This window comes from Natator depressus, chromosome 2, assembly GCF_965152275.1.
Source record: "Natator depressus isolate rNatDep1 chromosome 2, rNatDep2.hap1, whole genome shotgun sequence".
NCBI lineage: Eukaryota > Metazoa > Chordata > Testudines > Cheloniidae > Natator > Natator depressus.
The window spans coordinates 229071706-229093579 of NC_134235.1; the positions used below are offsets into that span (position 1 = coordinate 229071706).

The window sequence follows — 21874 nt, forward strand, 5'->3', positions numbered from 1 at the left end:
CTCATAATTTTCATCACCCATCTCAGAACCACCTCAATTTCTTCTCTAAACTTTCTGAGATGTGGTGTCCAGAAATCAGTACTAGATATCTCCAACATTAACTAGCCTCTGTTTTTCCAGGACAGTATCTGAGTTTGAGAGATTGCATTTCATTAGCACCTCAGCCCCCCATTCATTCTTAAATTCCTTCAGAACTCTTGGACAGATTTCCCATCTGATCCTGTTGGCTGCTTGTGCCTTAATTTATCAGTTTGTTCCAGCACCTTGTCTTTTCACATCTCAATATCTGACAACACCTCTGTATTATTACCTTAAAAGAGTAGGTTCAGGTTTGGTATGCTCCCAAAAATTAACTGTGGTGGAGACTGATGCAACATCTTTATCTTCCTCAGTAACTGCCTCATGACACAGTGTGTCTACTGTATCTCATACAGGCTTCTAATTTCTGAACTATTGAAAAATAATCACTTGATATTTATTTGTATATCTTTGACTTTCCTCTTCAAATTCCATCTAGGCCAGATTTCCATCTTATATATTGCTCGCTGTGGTTTACACTCAGTTCTATTGGTTTCACTAATGTAGGATTTATATGTCTTAATTACATTCTGCTTGGTTCCTGAGCAGCTTGAAAGTATTCAACAGAAAAAATTCCCTCAGTTTTTACATAGTGAATTACTTTTAAACTGCACATTAAAAAAAGACACCGGAACATTTATCAGGATGTTTGTGGGCTCAGTGGTTATGTGTTTAAAAAATATTCTGTGGAATGGCTTTGTCCCATGACAGAGATTTAGAAAGCTAAGGATTCAGATTCCAGCTGAGATTCAGGCCTGTAATCTTGTTTGAAATGTTCCCTTTCATAATGCTACTTGGCTGCAGTATATCTGTAGTTGGGAGCAGTGGAAAACAAGCCGGCTAGAGTCCTTCCCGCAGAAAAGACCATCACCTGTTGGGGCCCTCACTGAGAAGTGTTCAGGGACTATTCCAGCAGCAACAGCAGCAAAAGCAGCAGCCTCTGAAAGTACTGCCCACCATTCCATAACGGATACTTGTACTTCTGGAATGCACTTCATTTTTTAAATGAACTTTGTACTGTAGAGAAGGCTAGTTTTCTTTCTTTTCTCCTGGAGGCTGCTTCTGGTAGTTTTTAAACCTGCAGTTTAAAAGTTTTCAAGGAAAGCTTGTGAAGTAGGCAGGGACAATGGAGGAAAATGAAAGCCAGAAATCTGAGCTGTGCCTGGCTTGTTCAACAGACAGCAGACAGATGAAGGGTAAGTAACAGAATCAGTCAAAGATGGAGTTACATTTAAACACGTCCCTCATTGCTGCTTTTTATAACTAGAAGTAGAGGGAATAAAAAGTGTGCTTCTTGTGCATGTGACTTTTGAAGGCTTGCCTGATACTTTGGGGATTTTTATGTTTAACTTTCTCTTTGGAGAGATTTTTATTTAAGAGCTAAAGCAGAGTGTATATTGATGTCACATTTTGTGACACACTAAGCAGTGTGATATGGAGTGTGTTACTTCCCTAGGGAAGGATAAATACTATCGGCTACCTTTTAAATTCTCTATACTCCAACAGCAGAAGCAGAGAAACATTTCATTTTATAGAAGCAGTACTGAGATTACGGTTTTTTTTCAATTCCTATTTTAGAACGCATAGATCTACAGTAGATTGTCATGAGATGAATTTACTTTGTGTGGAACAAGGTGGGTTGATTTTGGAATGAAGCCAAGAAATTATGAGCATGGTTTTCATGTAAGGTCAGCTGTGGTGCATTTGTACAATTACAATTGCACTCACTGTATTTTGTCTGAAACCTAATGCAAACAGTTTCCTGATGAATTTTTATGTAGGGTATTCCACTCTGTACAAACATTCAGGTGGCATGACAGATATCTAATCTAAATTTATCTCTTATAAGTATTTATAGAACACCAATCATGGTAGCTTTTTGAACACTTCCAATACACATGCATGTTGTATTGTGTTTCTCATGCAGATTTCAGTGAAACATATATGCTCCTGTGTTTGTATAAAAATAAACATAATATGTTTGGGTATAAATGGCAATTGAAAATATATTTTGGTATTTCACAGTATTTAAAGTCAGTAATATCTGTGAATATGTAGCATACTCGGAAAAAGCATATAATAAACAAAACTCCAATGTGGTCATTAGTACTGTTTGACATTCTGCCAGATCATAGCAAATATGTGAGCAATGGGTAACTCATAGTCCATCCATATCGTTCGGGTGTGTGTATTCACGCACCTTTGTGTGTACGGAGAACAAAACGTTCACTAAAATGTGTTCCTGAATTGCAAAAAGAAATAACATGCTATTACCATACTATCCATGCAAAATATACTGATATTCATGTGATGGTAGAAAGCCGAAGTAAGTCTGGACCAGCTCCTGAAACTGGAAGATCCAGGTCACAACAATTAATCCAAAAGATTATCATGATGGATTATCATGGACATACCACTTGTAGGCCAAAAATTAAGTTAAATTAATTTTTCCTGTAAGTTTTCTCCATTAAATTATATTTCCTGTAGTGATGGATGAATCTCAGAAAATTTTGAATTTGGGTTTAATTCAGATAAGCACCCAGTTCAGATTTTCAAGCCTTTTGAGCACTATCCCAGTCCTCACAAAGCCTTTATCCAGTCATACAACACATCCCATTCGTCCTCCCGCCATCCACCATGATACCAGACCTTCTTAAAGAGGAAGGTCCAGCAACCCACTAATTTCTCAAGTAAAAGGTCTCCTCTTCAAGAGCATGATAGGCTTATCATATTCGTACCTCTGGCATCCTCAGAACATTCTCTCTCACCTACCCCTTTTTAAGGGGTGATACATTTATCCTCCTCCTGCCTACAACCCATGCAGTCTTCTAGGGACAATCAGATGATCCTTTACCCATTAGAAAGTTTTCTGGGGGGATGGTTGTTAAGCTGACACTTTCCTCAATGCCCTCTCATCCCATATGTATTTTCTAAAGTGTGGAAAGCCTGCCCATTCTGCTACTCAGTAGTAGCAGGATCCAGAAACTTGCTGTTGGATTCCGCTGCTTCTGATACTATGATCTTCACATGCACCTGGAGCTAAAATGCCCCAGTGTGCGTTGTAGTATTTCACAATCCCTTCTCTTGCCTTCCCCCAAGGTGACCTGCCACCAGGTAAGAAGTGCAAGGGAAGTACTTTAGGAGGAGATTTGAGAAGGGGCTCTGTAATGCAGACATTCCAGAGCTTCAGAAAGGGTTAGAGTTCAGTTTGGTTCAATTTCAGGCGGGGGGAGGGGGGATTATTTTATCCAAATTAGTTTTCCGGATTCTTAATCAATGTAAGTTGTGCACCAAAAGAAAGCAGTGGGGACTGCAGTGTTTTGTCGTATGTTACATGTCTGTCGATGCCATGAAAAGAATGTGTCATGTAACATATGTATTAATAACATAACCTAGACATAGCAAAGGTAACAATTAGTTTGCATTTGTTTCTTTTCAGTTATGTGTGGGAAAAAATGTTACATTTTGGATAATTTTAGGAATTCAGTGTTTTTCTCTCACATGCAGTGCTAAAGGCTAAAAAAAGGCTAACATAGCACCATGTCTTTTGGTTCCTTCTTGAAGTCTTCGTATATAACAAATAATGATAAAACACTTTGGTTTGGTGTTTCTGAGTCTCTTCATGCTAATAGATGAATCTTTAGATATCTCTTAAGAACTCAAGTGCGGAGCATGGATAGGTTTTGCATGAGATGTAGAGCAGGATTACAAATTTAATGAACTTTCTGTTGTGTTTTGTGTTGTACACGTTAAGGTAGATCTACACTCATGGCAGTGTGTAGAGTACAGACACCGCACACCTGGATAGCATCGGTATAAATAACAGTGTAGACAGTGAGGGACAGCTTAGGTGAGTAGAGTGCCCTACGTGCCTGAACTCTAGGGTGTGTATGAAACACAGCTCTCTACATGCCCAAGCATTGCCTCCCATGTCTGTACTTCTGTTTTTGGCAGTGTAGTCTCTCACTGTCTGCCTGCAGCCACAGCCTTTCCCCACTGCAGTGAAAGGTTCTGTAAGCAAGGAAAGGCTCTGGCCTGGGAGAGGCAACAGGTGGGGAGCTGCCGGAGTCTTTACTACCGGAGCTTTTCCCTGCTGCCAGAGCTTTCACTGCTGCATGTAGTTACACACCACAGTGACAAGTGTGAACGCAGCCTGCTTTTCACTGTGGCATGTAGCTACACATGCCCTACCTGCCACAGCAAATGTAGAAAAGGCCTGTATTGTATCCTCAAGGAAGTGCTCACAGCTGCTATTGTGACCCTTACATTAGGGGGTTTGTGTGTGAGGGGTATATACGTAGCCATGCTTATGCCTAATACTCAGACATCTGAGATGGCCCCTGTTCAACCAGAAATACAGAACGTCTTTTTGCCTGGCACTTCCATTTCAACAAGTTCAGAAATATAATATCTATATTTGGAGTGTGATGGATTAAAAATGCCAGATTATCCCTCTTACTGGAGATCCACTGATGTGGGTGCACAGCCTACAAAAACCTTTTGAACCATTGATGCATTTGGAATAGGCACATTTCTTTATTACAAACAAAATACTCATTTTTACCACTTCTTTCAAACAAATCTCAGTGCATCTGGTGGTAGGATTTCTCCCTGAGTTTTCAGAAAGTATCATCACAAAGTTATTGAGGTTGGGAGTTTTTGTAATTAAGTTACACATGGAAAATTTGCGTTGTCCAATAGACCTCAACATGTGTAGCTGCAGCTCTGATGTTCTGACGTTGGAGACACTTTTAGGAATGCTGGCTTGCTCAAAATCAGCTAAAGATTTAAAAACTGCATTGATTGTGTTTTTTTGGTTTTGCACATATTTAAAGGAACACATTAAGGAGGCAAATTTAGTATGAAAGTCTAGCTTTGAACTCTAGGGCTTCCTACAGAAGAGGTGTATTGCCAGTTCCCAACATGTATGCAAGACAGGTAAAAAAAAAAAAATGTTTATCACTATGAAGGAGTGTGATGTTCTGAGTCTGCAGCACGTTATCTTTCTGTAGCTTTTATGTAGTGTTTCTCTTTACAAGAAAGTTTGAATTTGGATGCACATCTAAACTTCTCCAGGGTTAGGAATATTAAGAACATAAGAACAGCTGTGCTGGGTCATACCCGTGATCCATTTAGCCCACTATCCTGTCTTCTGACAGTGGCCAATGTCAGGTGTGTCAGAGGGAATGAATGGAACAGACAATCATTGAGAGATCCATCTCCTGTCATCCACTCCCAGCTTCTGGCAAACAGAGGCTAGGGACACTCAGAGTATGGTGATGGGTGTGGAGCTGTTTGGGTTCAAGATTTAGGTTCAGCCTGTCACAGAGAGAGCAGCCAAATTCATACTTCTCAAAGTTTGGTGACATTTGGATTTGGGCTTTTATTTCAGGACTGTCTCTACTATAATAGGTATAATGATCTATAAGTAGAGAACACTGTTATTACTATAGTGTCCACAAGTGTGCTAGATCAGTGGTTCTTCTTTGAGTGCTTGCTCATGTCGATTCCAAGTAGGTGTGTGTGTGTGTGCCACATGCACAGTCATTGGAAGGTTTCCCCTCAGCAGTACCCATCGGGTCAGCTGTGGCGCTCCCTGGAGTCGCGCCTTCATGGCAGTGTATATAGGGTCCCTGCCTACCCACCACCTCCGCACTTCTGTCTTACCACCAGTGACGGTCGTTGGAACAGCTCTTCTCTTGCTACAGCAAGTGATCTCCTAGTGGACTTTTCTTGTTGTACCTGTAAATAGTTTGACAACTTAGTATTAGTTAGTTCTAGTAGTTCATAGTTAGTTTAGATACATTTTAGTTGAGGGTTTCCCCCCCACCATGTTTCCTGACCAGGGTATGCGGGTCCTGTCAGAAGCCTATGCCAAAGGGAGACCCACATGACTCCTGCTTAAAGTGTTTGGAGGAAGCACATCAGACTGAGAAGTGCAAAATCTGTAGAGGCTTCTGCCCAAGGACTAAAGCCATGTCTACACTTATTGGGGATCGATGTTCCTGTGATCAATGCAGCGGGGGTCAATTTTGCGGGTCTAGTGAAGAGTGCTCTCTGGTAGACTCTGGTACTCCACTGGAATGAGAGGAGTAAGATAAGTCAACGGGAGAGCGTCTCCAATCAACGCAGTGTAATGTAGACACTGCAGTAAATTGACCTAAGCTACATCAACTCCAGCTATGTTATTCACGTGGCTGGAGTAGCCTAACTTAGGTCGACTTACTGCAGTAGTGTAGACAAGGCCTAAGAAGGAGAGGGACTTTAGGCTGAAAGTGTTCCTCGTGGAGTCAGCCCTTCATCCCCAGCCAGCACAGGCAGCGTCCGACCCCAAGCTCAGCACTTCGGTGTGGAGCGCACCAGTCTCACTAAGGGTATGTCTACACTACGAAATTAGGTCAATATTATAGAAATCAATTTTTAGAAATTGATGTTATACAGTCGATTGCGTATGTCCACACTAAGCGCATTAAGTCGGAGGAGTGCGTCCTCACTACTGTGACTAGCATTGACTTACGGAGCGGTGCACTGTGGGTAGCTATCCCACAGTTCCTGCAGTGTCTGCCACCCATTGGAATTCTGGGTTAAGCGCCCAGTGCCTGATGGGGAAAAACATTGTCATGGGTGGTTTTGGGTACATGTCGTCAGTCGCCCCTCCCTCCATGAAAAGCAATGACAGACAATCGTTTCACGCCTTTTTTTCCGTGCGGACGCCATACTGCTTTTGGCAGACTGTGCAGTAGGACTGCTAACCGTCATCATCCACCACTTCTGCTGCAACTCTGCTCTGCTGCTATTGTCTCAATAGCGAATTTCTCCATATTGTCTGTCATGGGCTCCCGGGTACGTGTGTTCTTCCTTGGGAAATGTGCGCGGTACTAACCATCGTCCTCCGCACTTCCGCTGCAACTCTGCTCTCCTGCTCTTATGAATCCACCTTGCAGTTCCTCTCGTCATTCTCTGTAAATATCTATTCTTGTGGCATCCGTTGTCAACCACCGCTTCTGCTGCAACTCTGCTCTCCTGCAGACACCATACCATGGCAAGCATGGAGCCCGCTCAGATCACCCCAGCAGTTATGAGCATTGTAAACACCTCGCGCATTATCCTGCAGTATGTGCAGAACCAGAACCTGCAAAAGCAGGCAAGGAGGCGACGGCAGCGCGGTGACGAGAGTGATGAGGACATGGACACAGACTTCTCTCAAAGTATGGGCCCTGGCAGTTTAGACATCTTGGTGGCAATGGGGCAGGCTTATGCTGTGGAACGCCGGTCCTGGGCCCAGGAAACAAGCACAGACTGGTGGGACCGCATAGTGTTGCAGGTCTGGGATGATTCCCAGTGGCTCTGAAACTTTTGCATGTGTAAGGGCACTTTCATAAAACTTTGTGAGTTGCTTTCCCCTGCCCTGAAGAGCAAGAATACCAAGATGAGAGCAGCCCTCACAGTTCACAAGCGAGTGGCGATAGCCCTGTGGAAGCTTGCAACGCCAGACAGCTACCGGTCAGTCGGGAATCAATTTGGAGTGGGCAAATCCAATGTGGGGGCTGCTGTGATCCAAGTAGCCAACGCAATCACTGAGCTGCTGCTATCAAGAGTAGTGACTCTGGGAAATGTGCAGGTCATAGTGGATGGCTTTGCTGCAATGGGATTCCCTAACTGTGGTGGGGCGATAGACGGAACCCATATCCCTATCTTGGCACCAGACCACCTTGGCAGCCAGTATGTAAACCACAAGGGGTACTTCTGAATGGTGCTGCAAGCACTGGTGGATCACAAGGGACGTTTCACCAACATCAATGTGGGATGGCCGGGAAGGGTACATGACGTTCGCATCTTCAGGAACCTTGGTCTGTTTCAAAAGCTGCAGGAAGGGACTTTATTCCCAGACCAGAAAATAACCGTTGCGGATGTTGAAATGCCTATAGTTATCCTTGGGGACCCAGCCTACCCCTTAATGCCATGGCTCATGAAGCCGTACACAGGCAGCCTGGACAGTAGTCAGGAGCTGTTCAGCTACAGGCTGAGCAAGTGCAGAATGGTGGTAGAATGTGCATTTGGACATTTAAAAGCACGCTGGCACAGTTTACTGACTTGGTTAGACCTCAGTGAAACCAATATTCCCATTGTTATTGCTGCTTGCTGTGTGCTCCACAATATCTGTGAGAGTAAGGGGGAGACGTTTATGGCAGGGTGGGAGGTTGAGGCAAATCGCCTGGCCACTGATTAAGCGCAGCCAGATACCAGGGTGATTAGAAGGGCACAGCAGAGAAGCTTTGAAAACCAGTTTCATGACTGGCCAGGCTAGGGTGTGACAGTTCTGTTTGTTTCTCCTTGATGAAAACCTTCCCCCTTGGTTCACTCTACTTCCCTGTAAGCCAACTGGCCTCCCCACTTCGATCATTGCTTGCAGAGGCAGTAAAGTCATTGTTGTTTCAGAATCATGCATTCTTTATTAATTCATCACACAAATAGGGGGATAATACCCAAGGTAGCCCGGGAGGGGTCGGGGAGGAGGGAAGTACCAGGTGGGGTGGTGGATGAGGGGAGGAGGAAAGGACAAGGCCACACTGCACTTCAAAACTTATTGAATGCCAGCTTTCTGTTGCTTGGGCAGTCCTCTGGGGTGGAGTGGTTCGTTGCCCGGAGAGCCCGCTACCCCCGTGTTCTTGGGTGTCTGGGTGAGGAGGACATGGAATTTGGGGAGGAGGGCGGGCGGTTACACAGGGGCTGCAGTGGCGATCTGTGCTCCTGCTGCCTTTCCTGCAGCTCCACCAGACACCGGAGCATATCCGTTTGATCCCCCAGTAGCCTCAGCATTGCATCCTGCCTCCTCTCATCATGCCGCCGCCACCTCTCCTCTTGCTCCCACAACCTCTCGTCTTGCTTGTCCCTCCTGTTCTCATGTTCATTTTCTGCTTTCCTGGACTCTGCCATTGTTTGCCTCTACGCATTCTGCTGAGCTCTTTAAGTGCAGGAGGACTGCATGAGCTCAGAGAACATTTCATCGCGAGTGCATTTTTTTCGCCGCCTTATCTGCGCTAGCCTCTGGGACAGAGATGATAGGGGGAGCGCTGAAACATTTGCAGCTGCGGGAGGAAAAAGAGGGAGAGGAGTAGTGTTTAAAAAGACACATTTTAGAGAACAATGGGTAGACTCTTTCATGGTGAACCAAGCTGTTAACATTACATAGCACATGTGCTTTCGGTACAAGGTCGCATTTTGCCTCTTATATTGAGAACCTGCCAGTTTGGTGTGAGAGATCACACACGCAGGGCCGGGCAACAGAATTCAGCTTGCAGGCAGCCATGGTAAGCCACAGTCTTTTGGCTTCTTCAACCTTCATAACATGCGGGAATGGTTTCAAACAGCACCACCCTCCTTTTCCATACCATGCACCCATTGGGTTGGCCATTTAAAAGGAAGGGCTGCGGTTTTCTGGTTAATGTGCAGCAGAAACTCAACTAACCCCCCTCCCCAAGCAATTCTCTGGGGTGATCACTTCACCCCTCCTCCCACCGCGTGACTAGTATCAGGGAAGATCCCTGCCAGCCAAACGCGAACAGCTCAGCGTGAACGCCCCCCCCCCCACCCCTCCCCCCACACTGCGTGGCTAAAAGCGGAGATGATTTCTTTTCAGCCACAGGAAAACAGCCCAGCAGGAACGGCCACCTCTGAATGTTCCCTTAATAATGTCCCTGGAGGATTTCCGCTCCATCCTCAGACACGTTAACAGAATTTTCCAGTAGCTGTACTGGCTGCGAATGCATCCCAAGTCTTCAGGGCAAATTATTCATTAAACATGCTTGCTTTTAAACCATGTATTATATTTACAAAGGTACACTCACCAGAGGTGCCTTCTCCGGCTTCATGGTCTGGGAGCCTCCTTAGGAGGGTTGGGAGGATATTGGCTCCAGGGTGATAAATAGTTCCTGGCTGTTGGGGAGAACTGTTTCTCTGCTTGCCTGTTGTGTGCTATCCTCCTCCTCCTCATCTTCCTCGTCCCCAAAATCCTCATCCCTGTTTTGTGAGACTCCCCCCATTACAGGTGTCCACGGACGGGGTGGGGTAGGGATAGGGGCACCCTCTAGAATTCCATGCAGCTCATCATAGAAGCGGCATGTCTGGGGCTCTGACCCGCAGCGGCCATTTGCCTCTTTGGTTTTTCAGTAGGCTTGCCTGAGCTCCTTAATTTTCACGTGGCACTGCTGCGGGTCCCTGTTATAGCCTCTGTCCTTCATGCCCTTGGAGATTTTTTCAAATATTTTGGCATTTTGTCTTTTGGAATGGAGTTCTGATAGCATGGATTCGTCTCCCCATACAGCGATCAGATCCAGTACCTCCTGTTGGGTCCATGCTGGACCTCTTTTGCGATTCTGGGACTGCATGGTCACCTGTGCTGATGAGCTCTGCATGGTCACCTCTGCTGATGAGCTTGCTATGCTGGCCAAACAGGAAATGAAATTCAAAAGTTTCCGGTGCTTTTCTGGTGTACCTGGCTAGTGCATCGGAGTTGAAAGTGCTGTCCAGAGCGGTCACAAGGGAGCACTCTGGGATAGCTCCCGGAGGCCAATACCATCGCATTGCATCCACACTACCTCAAATTTGACCCGGAGATGTTGATTTCAGCGCTAATCCCCTCATAGGGGAGGAGTACAGACATCGATTTTAAGAGCCCTTTAAGTCGACAAAAATGGCTTCGTCGTGTGGACGGGTGCAGGGTTAAATCGGTCTAGCGCTGCTAAATTCGACCTAAACTCGTAGCGTAGACCAGGGCTAAGAGAGGCCATGGCGCTGAGAAAGGACTCTGGCTCCAGAGACCCTCTGCACCATCGTTCTCCAGCACCAAAGACCTCCTCCAGTGCAAGTGCCCGGCACCGCTCCCATTCGCCGGTCCCACACAAAAGACAGACTGACAGAGGTTGCTCTCCCACTAGAGCAGTGGAGCGAGGAGGCACCAGTGGGGTGTGTCCCATGCCAGGACACCCTGCTCCAGCTCTGACTCAGCCAGCACCGTCGACTCTGGACTCTCAGGGAAGTCCATCAAGTCCAGCACTACGCAGGGCGTTCAGTGCAGAGGGGATCCTCGCGAGCCAGAGGATCGGGAAGACCCAGTGCCACCACGGGCATCATCCTCCCCTGATGAAGCAGTGGTGGGGACATCAACCATGCTGCTGGCCCTAGACAACTGATCCCACCCGGACTTGCTCAGAAGGGTGGTACAGAATTTGGGAATGCAGACAGAGGAGGTGTCGGAGGAGACCGACCCCGTGGTTGACAGTCTCGTGCCTGAAGGTCCCTTGAGGGACCCCTCATTAAGATCATCCATAACACTACAAAAATGTTGTAGCAAATGCCCACCTCTCTTCCTTCCCATGGCCAAATGGGTGTAGAGAAAGTACTTTGTGTCTTCAAAAGGGTATGAGTATCTGTTCACTCATCCTCAGCCGGGCACTCTGGTGGTGGATGCTGCCAAACAAAAGGAAAGGCAAGGACAACCGGGATGAACTTCTAAGTCCAAGGAAGCAAAGAAGCTGGATCTCTTCGGTAGGAAGGTGTATTCTACCAAAGGGCTCCAGCTGTGCATTGCCAACCAGCAGGCAGTGCTTAGCTGCTACATTTTTAATGCTTTGAACATGTGCAAATTCAAGGAGTTACTGCCGGCAGACTCCGCTCGGCGTTTGCTGCTGTCCTTGAGGAAGGCAAGGTAGTTGCGAGGACCTCCTTACAGCCTCCCTAGATTTGGTGGACTTGGCAGCCTGTACTATGTCGACAGTCATTGCTATGAGAAGCAGTTCATGGCTTCAGGTGTTGGGATTCCTGCACAAAGTCCAGCAGACAATTCAGGACTTGCCTTTTGATTGTTTAGGGCTTTTCTTGGAGCAAACAGACTCTAGGCTCTACAGCCTGAAAGACTCATGGGAGACTCTGAAGTCTCTGGGGCTTCATATGCCAGCCCTGCCCAGAGGAAGCATTTTATGCCACAGCCTGTCACTTGCTTCTACCCTGCTCCCCCTAGACAGGACTACAGCAGGAAGTGGGGCAGGAATTATAGACCGAGGACCTCTCAGTCCTCCTCTAACCAGGGCCAGGGTTCAGCGAAGCAGCTTTTGAGGGTGTGCCCGGAGGTCACGCACCAGTTCAAATCCTGGATCCTTCCCCTCCCTTTGTGAACCGTCTGTCCCATTTCTACCATGCCTGGGCACAAATCCATCTCAGACCAATGTGTCTTGAGCACGGTAGAATTGGGATATTCTCTCCAATTCTGTTCCCTCCTACCTTCCCACCCTCCTTCCCCATGCCTCTTCAAAGACTCTTCTCAGGTGCAATCATTGCTACTACTCGGGATGGTAGAGGAGGTTCCTCTAGAGTTCAGGGGTAGGGGTTTCTATTCCAAGTATTTCCTAATCCTGAAGGCCAAGGGTGGGCTCAGACTTATTTTAGACCAGCAGGAGAGTGGGGTGGGGGGAGAGAAAACCTTTTGTAGTGATAAACACCCATTTTTTCATGATCTCTGTGTATAAAAAAAACATCTTCTGTATTTTCCACAGTATGCATCCGATGAAGTGAGCTGTAGCTCACGAAAGCTTATGCTCAGATAAATGTGTTAGTCTCTAAGGTGCCACAAGTACTCCTTTTCTTTTTGCGAATACAGACTAACATGGCTGTTACTCTGAAACCTGTCATTTTAGGCCTGTGAAACCTCAACAGATTCAGGAAGAAGATAAAGTTCCGCATGGTTTCCCTGGCTTCCACTGTCTCCTCCCTGGATCCGGGGGATTGGTACGACATCCAATCCCACAATGGGATCTCAACCTGGTGCTTTCAACGCTGATGGGACCCTCCTTTTGAGTCCCTAGCAGCATGCTCGCTCCTCTGTCTTTCCTGGAAAGTGTCATTCCTAGTGGCCATAACTTCTGCCAGGAGGGTGTCTGAGCTCAAGGCCTTGACGTCCAAGCCCCTTTATACTGCTTTTTTTAAGGACAAGGTACAGTTGCTGCCGCATCTGGCCTTCCTCCCAAAGATAGTTTCGCAATTCCATGCAAATCAGGACATTTTCTTCCAGTGATCGTCCCGAAGCCACATGCTAGTTAAACCAGGAATGGATGCTCCACTCCTGGATGTCAGATGTGTGTTAGCTTTTTACATTGAAAGGATGAAGCCGTTTTGAAAGTCAACACAGCTCTTCATTGCAATTGCTAAGTGGATGAGGGGGCTCCTGGTGTTCTCCCAAATGATCTCATCATGGATCACGGCCTGTATCAGGGCATGCTACAACTTAGCAAAGATACCTGCCCCAGCATTGACAGCACACTCCACAAGGATGTGGGCATCCTCAGCGGCATTCCTGGCACAGCTCCCCATTCAGGGCATCTACAGGGCACCAACATGGTCATCAGTCCACACCTTTACATCAACTACGCCATTACTCAGCAGGCTAGAGACGATGCAGCATTTGGCAGAGAGGTGCTGCAGTCTGCGACTGGGTGAATTGCTTGGGAGTCACCGACTTGGAATCAACATGAGCAAGCACTTGAAGAAGGAAAAACAGTTACCTATCTTTTGTAACTGTTGTTCTTTGAGATGTGTTGCTCATGTCCATTCCAAGACCCACCCGCCTCCCTTCTGTCAGGGTATTTTGGCAAGAAGGAACTGAGGAGTCAGCGGATCGGCAGGGACCTATATACATCACCATGAAAGCACGACTCCAGGGGCTCCACAGCTGACCCGATGGGTACTGCTAGGGGAAAAACCTCCCAACCACTTTGCATGCGGCATGCGCACACCTACTTGGAATGGACATGGAGCAACACATCTCGAAGAACAACAGTTATGAAAGGTAGGTAACCATTTTTTCTCAACTTTTCCAGAGTACTACCCCTTTCAGGAGACTGATTTTTCTTGCATACCCCCAAGTTTCACCTCACTTAAAAACTACTTGCTTACAAAATCAGACATAAAAATACAAAAGTGTCACAGCCACACTATTACTGAAACAATGCTTACTTTCTCAGTTTGCCTGTTTGAAATTTTAGATTGTACTGACTTTGTTAGTGCTTTTTATGTAACCTGTTGTAAAATTAGGCAAATATCTAAATGAGTGAATTGATGTACCCGCTGGAAGATCTCTGTGTACCCCCAGGAGTACACATGCCCCTGGTTGAGAACCACTGTGCTAGATAGCTCACAGAAAAGTCCTTTCCTCTGAAGAACATGCAATCTAAGGTGAAATCAATGGGGGTCCACCAGCGTGTGATTACTGCATGGTGAGGACCGAAATGGTGGATTTGTCAGACAAGTGGGAATGGTATCAGGAGCAACTGGGTGACCTGTGTGCAGGAGGTCATAAAACATAAGGTCCAATTAGTTGATCTAATAGTTCCTTCTGTCCTTAATATTGATGAATCTATGAAAGTTGGGAGAATGTATCAATTCCCAAAATACAGTAACATGCAAAGAGATGTGTTTAGAGATCTACTGGGAGTGCTTTTAGTGAACTTTTAGTGAAATAACTTTTAGTGAAATAGCAGTATATAGAGATAAATGAAGCAAGAAATTTAAAGGGATGAACATAAAGAGTTAATGTTAATAAGCACATTCAAGGGTGCATAACAAGGGTGAGTAAGGCTACAAATGGACTTAGGAGGCCTTTTCAATGCTGCTGTTTGTTATTCCCTTTGCTGACAAAAGAGAGGGGGATTTTTTCATAGGTATTAGGTAACAAACCTCCAACCTACACTTCTTCAGGCACCAGAGGATTCATGTTACACAGCTACCTTCAGATAAGCTAACACTAATATACCCTCTGTGTCTAGCTGTCTTTTTGTGAAAGTATCCATGGCCATTGGTCTTAAAGAAGACTTTAAAGTTGTAAAGTTTATCTGACTTTTTTCCTCTTTTATATCACATAAAACTTGCTTTTATTTTATTTCTCGAGGAGTGGTTTATTGAAAAAGTGATGCTGTATTTTCCAATCTGCTGTCTCAGAGAGGTATAAAATCGAAGTGAGATCCATGACATTTAAAACCTGGCTAAAGTCAGAAAACAGAAACAAATCCCAAGTGCTTCTCTTACTATTTCATAGGCATTTCAGAGCATGTGGAAAACATACTTTGAAAAGATTAAGGATTTCAAATCTGCTTTGTCAATGGAATTTTATCAGTTGGTATCCCTAAGGAGACTAGTTACAGGCTCATTAGATGTACTGGAACATACGGAAGAAAACTGTTTCTTCTTGTGGAAAGCATCCTTTAGATTTTAAAGGTTAGGGAGTAAAGGCTTTGCCTTATCTTCTTTTTACTTCAGACAATAGTGAAAATAGTATAAAGGGACATCTTTCTTAAATGATCATTTTTCTGTGAGGCATTAAGTACTGTATAATACAGCTGCTATAAGCAATTCTGTCTGTGTATTTTATTAAAGCTTAATAACACGTCTTTCCCCATCAGTGGTGTAGAACAGGATATTGTATACTACTGTATTTTTTTAATTGACCTCACTATATTTTTTCCTTATAAATGTGACTGTTGGGGTTATGTTCTTATAATACTCTTTATTTTTTTCAGACCAGGGAAAAAACAATTTGCATGTAACATCATTAGACGATGCAGAATGTCTTCGATCTAAAGAACTCCTTGCAACTGGAAACAATAATACATCCAATCCAAAGCCTACACGCAACATCCCTCGCAGACATACTGTAGGTGGACCTCGCAGTTCCAAAGAAATACTGGGAATGCAGACATCAGAAATGGACAGAAAGAGAGAGGCTTTTCTGGAACATCTGAAGCAGAAATATCCCCATCACGCTACAGCAATAATGGGACACCAAGAAAGGCTGAGAGATCAGGTATGAAAACAAAGTAATTTATTGTTTTTTGTTTAAAAAAACAAAACATATTTCTAACTTTTATAAAATTCAATGTTAAATGGTTAGAAAAAATGGGACTGTAGCAGACCCTAAACAAATGTAATTGGGTTGGCTTTGTTGTTTTGTTTTTTAGATTTTTTTAAAGGGGAAGAGTATGACTATTTGATGCCATTTTTGTGCCATTCACTGAAATGAATAATTTTCTGAAGGGTTTATATATTAGAGTCTAGCAGGACAAAAATGAAATCAGAATAGTCAAAGAGAACATTTATCTCCTCTTCAGGTGACAGCTAACCATCTTGCCTAAAAATGTGGGACTAGCTGTTCGCTTTAGCTACATTTTCAGCCTGGGAAGCCAAGCTTAGCAGAAAAGAAAACATTTGTCGACAGTGTAGGTTTACCTCAGTTGGAGCTGTTACCAGGGGCGCAGGAACAATTTTTATAGTGGGGGTGCTGAGAGCCACTGAACCAAACTGTAAACCCTGTAAATGATGGAAACCACTTCAAGCTAGGGGGTGCGGCAGCACCTCTAGTTCCGGCATCTATGGCTGTTACCCATTTATTTGCTGCCTTTTCTGCTTTGGAATCCACTAACACAAATGGAGTGGACTCATCCTCAAGTATCTGCATTCTCCAAACAATCTTGACGGCAGGTACTGGTCTCTAAGAAACATGCCTCACACTGCTTTGTTTCTTGGCTGCATGCAGTGACTGTTCAGCAGGGAGAAGCAGATTTTGGGCCCATAGAAGATGTGGCATCTTGATGTATTTCTCAGGACAAGCTGAAAATGTTGCCATGCTGACCTTTGAACACAGAGAATGTAGTGAATGAAACTGTTCAGGACATAGTGATGTGCTCTATTGCTGAGTACAGCATTCAACTTTGTAAATAAACCTGACAGAAAAATAAACATTTTGGTCCATAATTAATTTTTCACTACATGGATTTAATTAAAAAAAACAACAACAAAAGCCCAACTCTGTATTTATGGGTCAAGTAGTTAAATGCCAAGTAAGCTGAAAAATTCAGAGGCTGGCAAACCTGGAGAAAGGGTACTGTTCAGTGGGAAAAAAAACATTGTGTCCAATGTGCTCAATCTGACAAATGATGGGAGGCCACCTTTTTTAAAGGTTTTTTTCTTAGTGCTTGTAGGTTTTCCAGCACTAGTTAACAGCAAATCGAGAGTAAAAATCAAAGGAATTTAGCAGCATATTTGTAGTCCTTGTGATTCGACTTCCCATGGATTCATATGCTTGTCCGTGTTTTATATAGAGACATTTCTTATTTCACATCTGTGAATACTTCTTCCTCAAAGGCCCCTCATATTGTGTGCCTGTGATGAGGAAGGTACTTATTATGTAAGCCACCTCTTCTTTATTAGCTTAGGGTGTTAATGTATCTGAGATTCTTGCTCAACATTTTCAAAGTCCTACCATTTTGGAGGTTTTCCCTTAGGTCAGCACATTGTGTTGAAAATTGAGGCCTCTTCTCTCTCTCTCTCTCTCTCTCTCTGATCCTTCCCCCGCTCCCCCATCTATTCCAAGGAATCTAGGATCATAGTCTTCCAGTGCTTCAAAATAAAATTGTGGGTAAAAGAAAAGAAAATGAGCTCAGATTTATCTATGTGCTCGGCATTAACTGGTATGATTTATGCCCTATTTTCATACAGGCCTCTTCCTTCCTTTGAAAGTCTTGGATTTTTTTCAGTGATTATACTTTTTATCTCTTTCATGAACTTTCATGGTTGTGTGGAATGTGCTGGGTGGTAGATAAAGATAGCATACAAATTAAATAAAGGGGGAGGGGGAGACCGAAGATAAGATCTTTTGAGTCATGTAAATATTTAGTTCCAGTGGTGCAGACACTGCAAACCTAGGTTTGAACAGCCTACGCAGCAGGACACCCTACACAAGTTGTAACTTGATCTCTCTCTGAAGCCCATACATTTCAGAAGGAATGCAGTAACCATTCTCGCTGTTTGTTTAAAATGTGTCATATCTGATAATTTATTGGGGAATGAAATCTATGTGAATATAGCCTGTTTCTATTTTTTTGATGATTAGACATACGTACTATCTGTAATGAGGGTAAACTTTAAAACAAAATTATCTTGAAATTACTATCAAAGGATCAGGCCACATTTCTTGGGTGCTTTCAGGAATGGAGATCTCATCCATTCGTCATTTGTTTTTTTAAACATCCATAAACCAAACAAAGAACCACATTAAAACATGCAAAAATAAGTATCTATTTGGTAGTAAGCGACTTTTTAATAGAAATGTGTCAGAACAGTCTGTTATAATCTCAGACACACAATTCAGAGCTAATTGTTATTCCTTACCGTTTGTGTGTGTATGCACGCGGGCATGTAATGGGAATATGTTAGCAGCTCCATAGTGAAGGTTGTAATGCAATTTTGTCTTTATGTATGTGTGTACATATTATAATTTTAAAATATTCAGTGTGTGTGTACCATGTGTGTTTACAAGGTACATACACATATGTGCACACATGCTATATAAGAGCTAAGTACTATATACACACACATAGATTATATATACAAAATACCAACATGGGTTATTACACCTATGCAGACTTTGAACGTTTACATGATCAACTTGACTCCTGTTGCACTCCAATGTGTGTGGGGAGTCCCTTGCAGTCTTAGCCAGATACTATACCACCATATTCCTGGCAACCCCAATGTCAAAGTGATATGGTTAGGCTATATTACACTCCAGATATTCCCAGTCGGTAGATGGTCTGTTGGGGACCATTATCAGATGACACAGTTTGGAGCAGCTCCTAGTTTGCTCTAATCTCTACCAGGGTGATGACCAACATAGAACTGGTCAGATGGTCAGATAATCAAGAGGCTTTAATTGGCTCTCTTCTGGGCCTTCTCTCTCGCTCTTCACTGCAGCCAGGAGATGTGTACAATAGAGAATTTGGCCTCTAGTTTATGGTGAAACATTAGAGGTGAAAATGAGTTTTGATGATCGTGTCATGTTGTTCCCTTGACTTTGCGAATGATACCAGCCTTGGCTGATCATTTGCTTTTTCCACAGTGTCTTAATGCTTTCTTCCATGCTGGCTTTATGCATAGAAAGCCCTCTCTGAAGCAGCTTTTAAAGCCACTGCCCTGCTTTTGTAAATTCTTCCATAATGTCTACAGGAAAATACCACCTGAAAATGGCTAAGTAAAAAGCTAGAGGGGTTGCTGATCTATTGTTCGTTATAATTTGTCATTGTATAATTATCATTATAATTGTATCTTATAATTTTTAATTACTTGAAAACTCCTAGCTATGCACATAGTCTTTGTAACTGTGTATTCCTCTCTCTCTCTTATCATCCCATTTGTTGTGTCTTGTCTTGAAACAGAGAGCTCACCAAGACGGGCTGCCTGTCTTTGTTTGTACAGTGCGTAGCAAAAGGGCCTCTGGGCTCTGCTGTAATAGAAATAACAAATAATAGTGAGTGGTCTCATTCTAATTGTTTGCATGGTTAGCCATGTAAAAGCTAGATACTACTTTTATTAATAGTCTCAAGAATAGTACAGTAGCCAGGATTTGTTGCAGCTCAGGATTTATGTATATTAACAGAGCAGAGAGGTATAGTGGAAACTTCTTCAATACCTACATGTATCATGCCTTTGTCGAGACCATATTACATGCTCATAAGAGTGAGGGACTAAAAAGGTCTACAACAAGGTTAAAAAGGAAAGGAAAGGAAAGGAGCTTCTCCAGCTCTGGAGTGACATGTGTTTATCCTCCAACGAGAGTGCGGTGCCAAACATATGACACTGGAGTACTCACTCTGTATATGAGCCCATTGAGTTACATTGCTGCCTGCTTTGCGGGGAGTGACTGTGGTTAGTAGGGGCCAGGAAAAAGTATATAAACAAGGACAGGTTTCAGAGTAACAGCCGTGTTAGTCTGTATTCGCAAAAAGAAAAGGAGGACTTGTGGCACCTTAGAGACTAACCAATTTATTTGAGCATAAGCTTTCGTGAGCTACAGCTCACTTCATCGGATGCATACTGTGGAAAGTGTAGAAGATCTTTTTATACACACAAAGCATGAAAAAATACCTCCCCCTAATAACACAGGGCCTAATAACATCAGCCAGGCTATCAGAGGCTCGTTCACCTGCACATCCACCAATGTGATATATGCCATCATGTGCCAGCAATGCCCCTCTGCCATGTACATTGGTCAAACTGGACAGTCTCTACGTAAAAGAATAAATGGACACAAATCAGATGTCAAGAATTATAACATTCATAAACCAGTCGGAGAACACTTCAGTCTCTCTGGTCACGCGATTACAGATATGAAGGTCGCTATCTTACAACAAAAAAACTTCAGAACCAGACTCCAGCCAGAGACTGTTGAATTGGAATTCATTTGCAAATTGGATACAATTAACTTAGGCTTGAATAGAGACTGGGAGTGGCTAAGTCATTATGCAAGGTAACCTATTTCCCCTTGTTTTTTCCTACCCCTCCTCACTCCCCCCCCCCCCCGACGTTCTTGTTAAACCCTGGATTTGTGCTGGAAATGGCCCACCTTGATTATCATACACATTGTGAGGAGAATGATCACTTTGGATGGGCTATTGCCAACAGGAGAGTGGGTTTGTGTGTGGCGGGGGGACCTGGATTTGTGCTGGAAATGGCCCAACTTGATTATCATACACATTGTAAGGAGAGTGATCAATTTAGATAAGCTATTGCCAGCAGGAGAGTGGGGTTGGGGGAGGCATTTTTTCATGCTTTGTGTGTATAAAAAGATCTTCTACACTTTCCACAGTATGCATCCGATGAAGTGAGCTGTAGCTCACGAAAGCTTATGCTCAAATAAATTGGTTAGTCTCTAAGGTGCCACAAGTACTCCTTTTCTATAAACAAGGACAATGGCTCTGAGGATGAAAAAGTATTTGCAGTTAAAAGGTTAAAAATGCTAAACTACTTTCAAAGGGGAGGAGGGAAAAAAATCCCTGAGGTGAACCTGTTTTACAAGTTATACCGGTAAAAAGTTTTTTAAAGAGAGAGAAAGAAAATGAACCTGTAGAAGCCATATCAGTTGAAGCTTTTCAAAAGCTGAGTTTTTCGTGTAACTTTAGAGTACAATCTGAGACACATGTGGCACTGTAGGATTTTTCTTTAACTAATCACGTACATTGTTAGACAGGGAGGGGCAGATAGCAATGGCTAGCATTTCAATTAGTGTTTTCTGAAGAACGATTTAATCCATTTGCAAATGAAGTTAGATTTCTATTAATTTTAAAGAAAGCCCTGTTGGTGTGAAATTCAGAATAACTACAAAATGGGATTGCTTCTTTTAAAAAAAAATGTACAGTTGAAGCAAAGTGGTAGGTCTGAACCTGACAGGTAACTTTGGCAGCATGCAGGCAGGTGGGGTTAAGGTAACTATGGAGATTTATGATGTCATGCTTGCAAGAGCATGTCAGGACAGCTAATTTAACATGTAGTTGTTCAAAAACTCTTATAGGCTAGAAGTAGGTTTTATGCAAATGACTGAGTTTTGCTGCAAAAGGGCAAAAGAAAACACGGCAGAGACATGGAGGGCATTTTACCTGACAACCGTAAAGGATTACAACAGAATTCATTCTAAACTAAAACTTTTGGGACTAAAGGAAAAGGATTCCATAACTTATCTCCTGCCTCACCTGTGGAATTCTAGGTTTAGGTAAATATAACTCTTTTTTTTCCCTTTGCACTTATGGTAAAAACATTTTTGAAATGCCGAAGTCTGCTTTACTGCATTGTTCCTCTTGGCAGCAGATCTGAATCAATAAACTGAGCTTTCTGGCATGGCATCTTTTCTTTTCTTTTCTTTTCTTTTCTTTTCTTTTCTTTTCTTTTCTTTTCTTAAAACAAGCTCTTTTTTGAATGAAGT

General features: G+C 43.5%; 1 protein-coding gene across 7 annotated transcripts in view; it reads left to right on the forward strand.

Moving 5' to 3' along the window:
* Positions 1–1098: 1098 nt before the first annotated feature.
* The window catches only part of KIAA1217 (KIAA1217 ortholog), a 255962-nt gene continuing 235186 nt past the window's right edge, over positions 1099–21874 (forward strand). For 4 of the 7 annotated variants that reach the window (XM_074946093.1, XM_074946089.1, XM_074946092.1 and 1 more), the window contains exon 1: positions 15645–15928. In XM_074946093.1, the coding sequence (XP_074802194.1) occupies positions 15815–15928 (114 nt within the window). In that variant the 5' untranslated portion in view covers positions 15645–15814. Of the gene's footprint in view, positions 1275–15644; positions 15929–21547; positions 21665–21874 lie in introns of those variants that run through there. The other 3 variants (XM_074946095.1, XM_074946088.1, XM_074946090.1) reach the window with 3 other exon arrangements.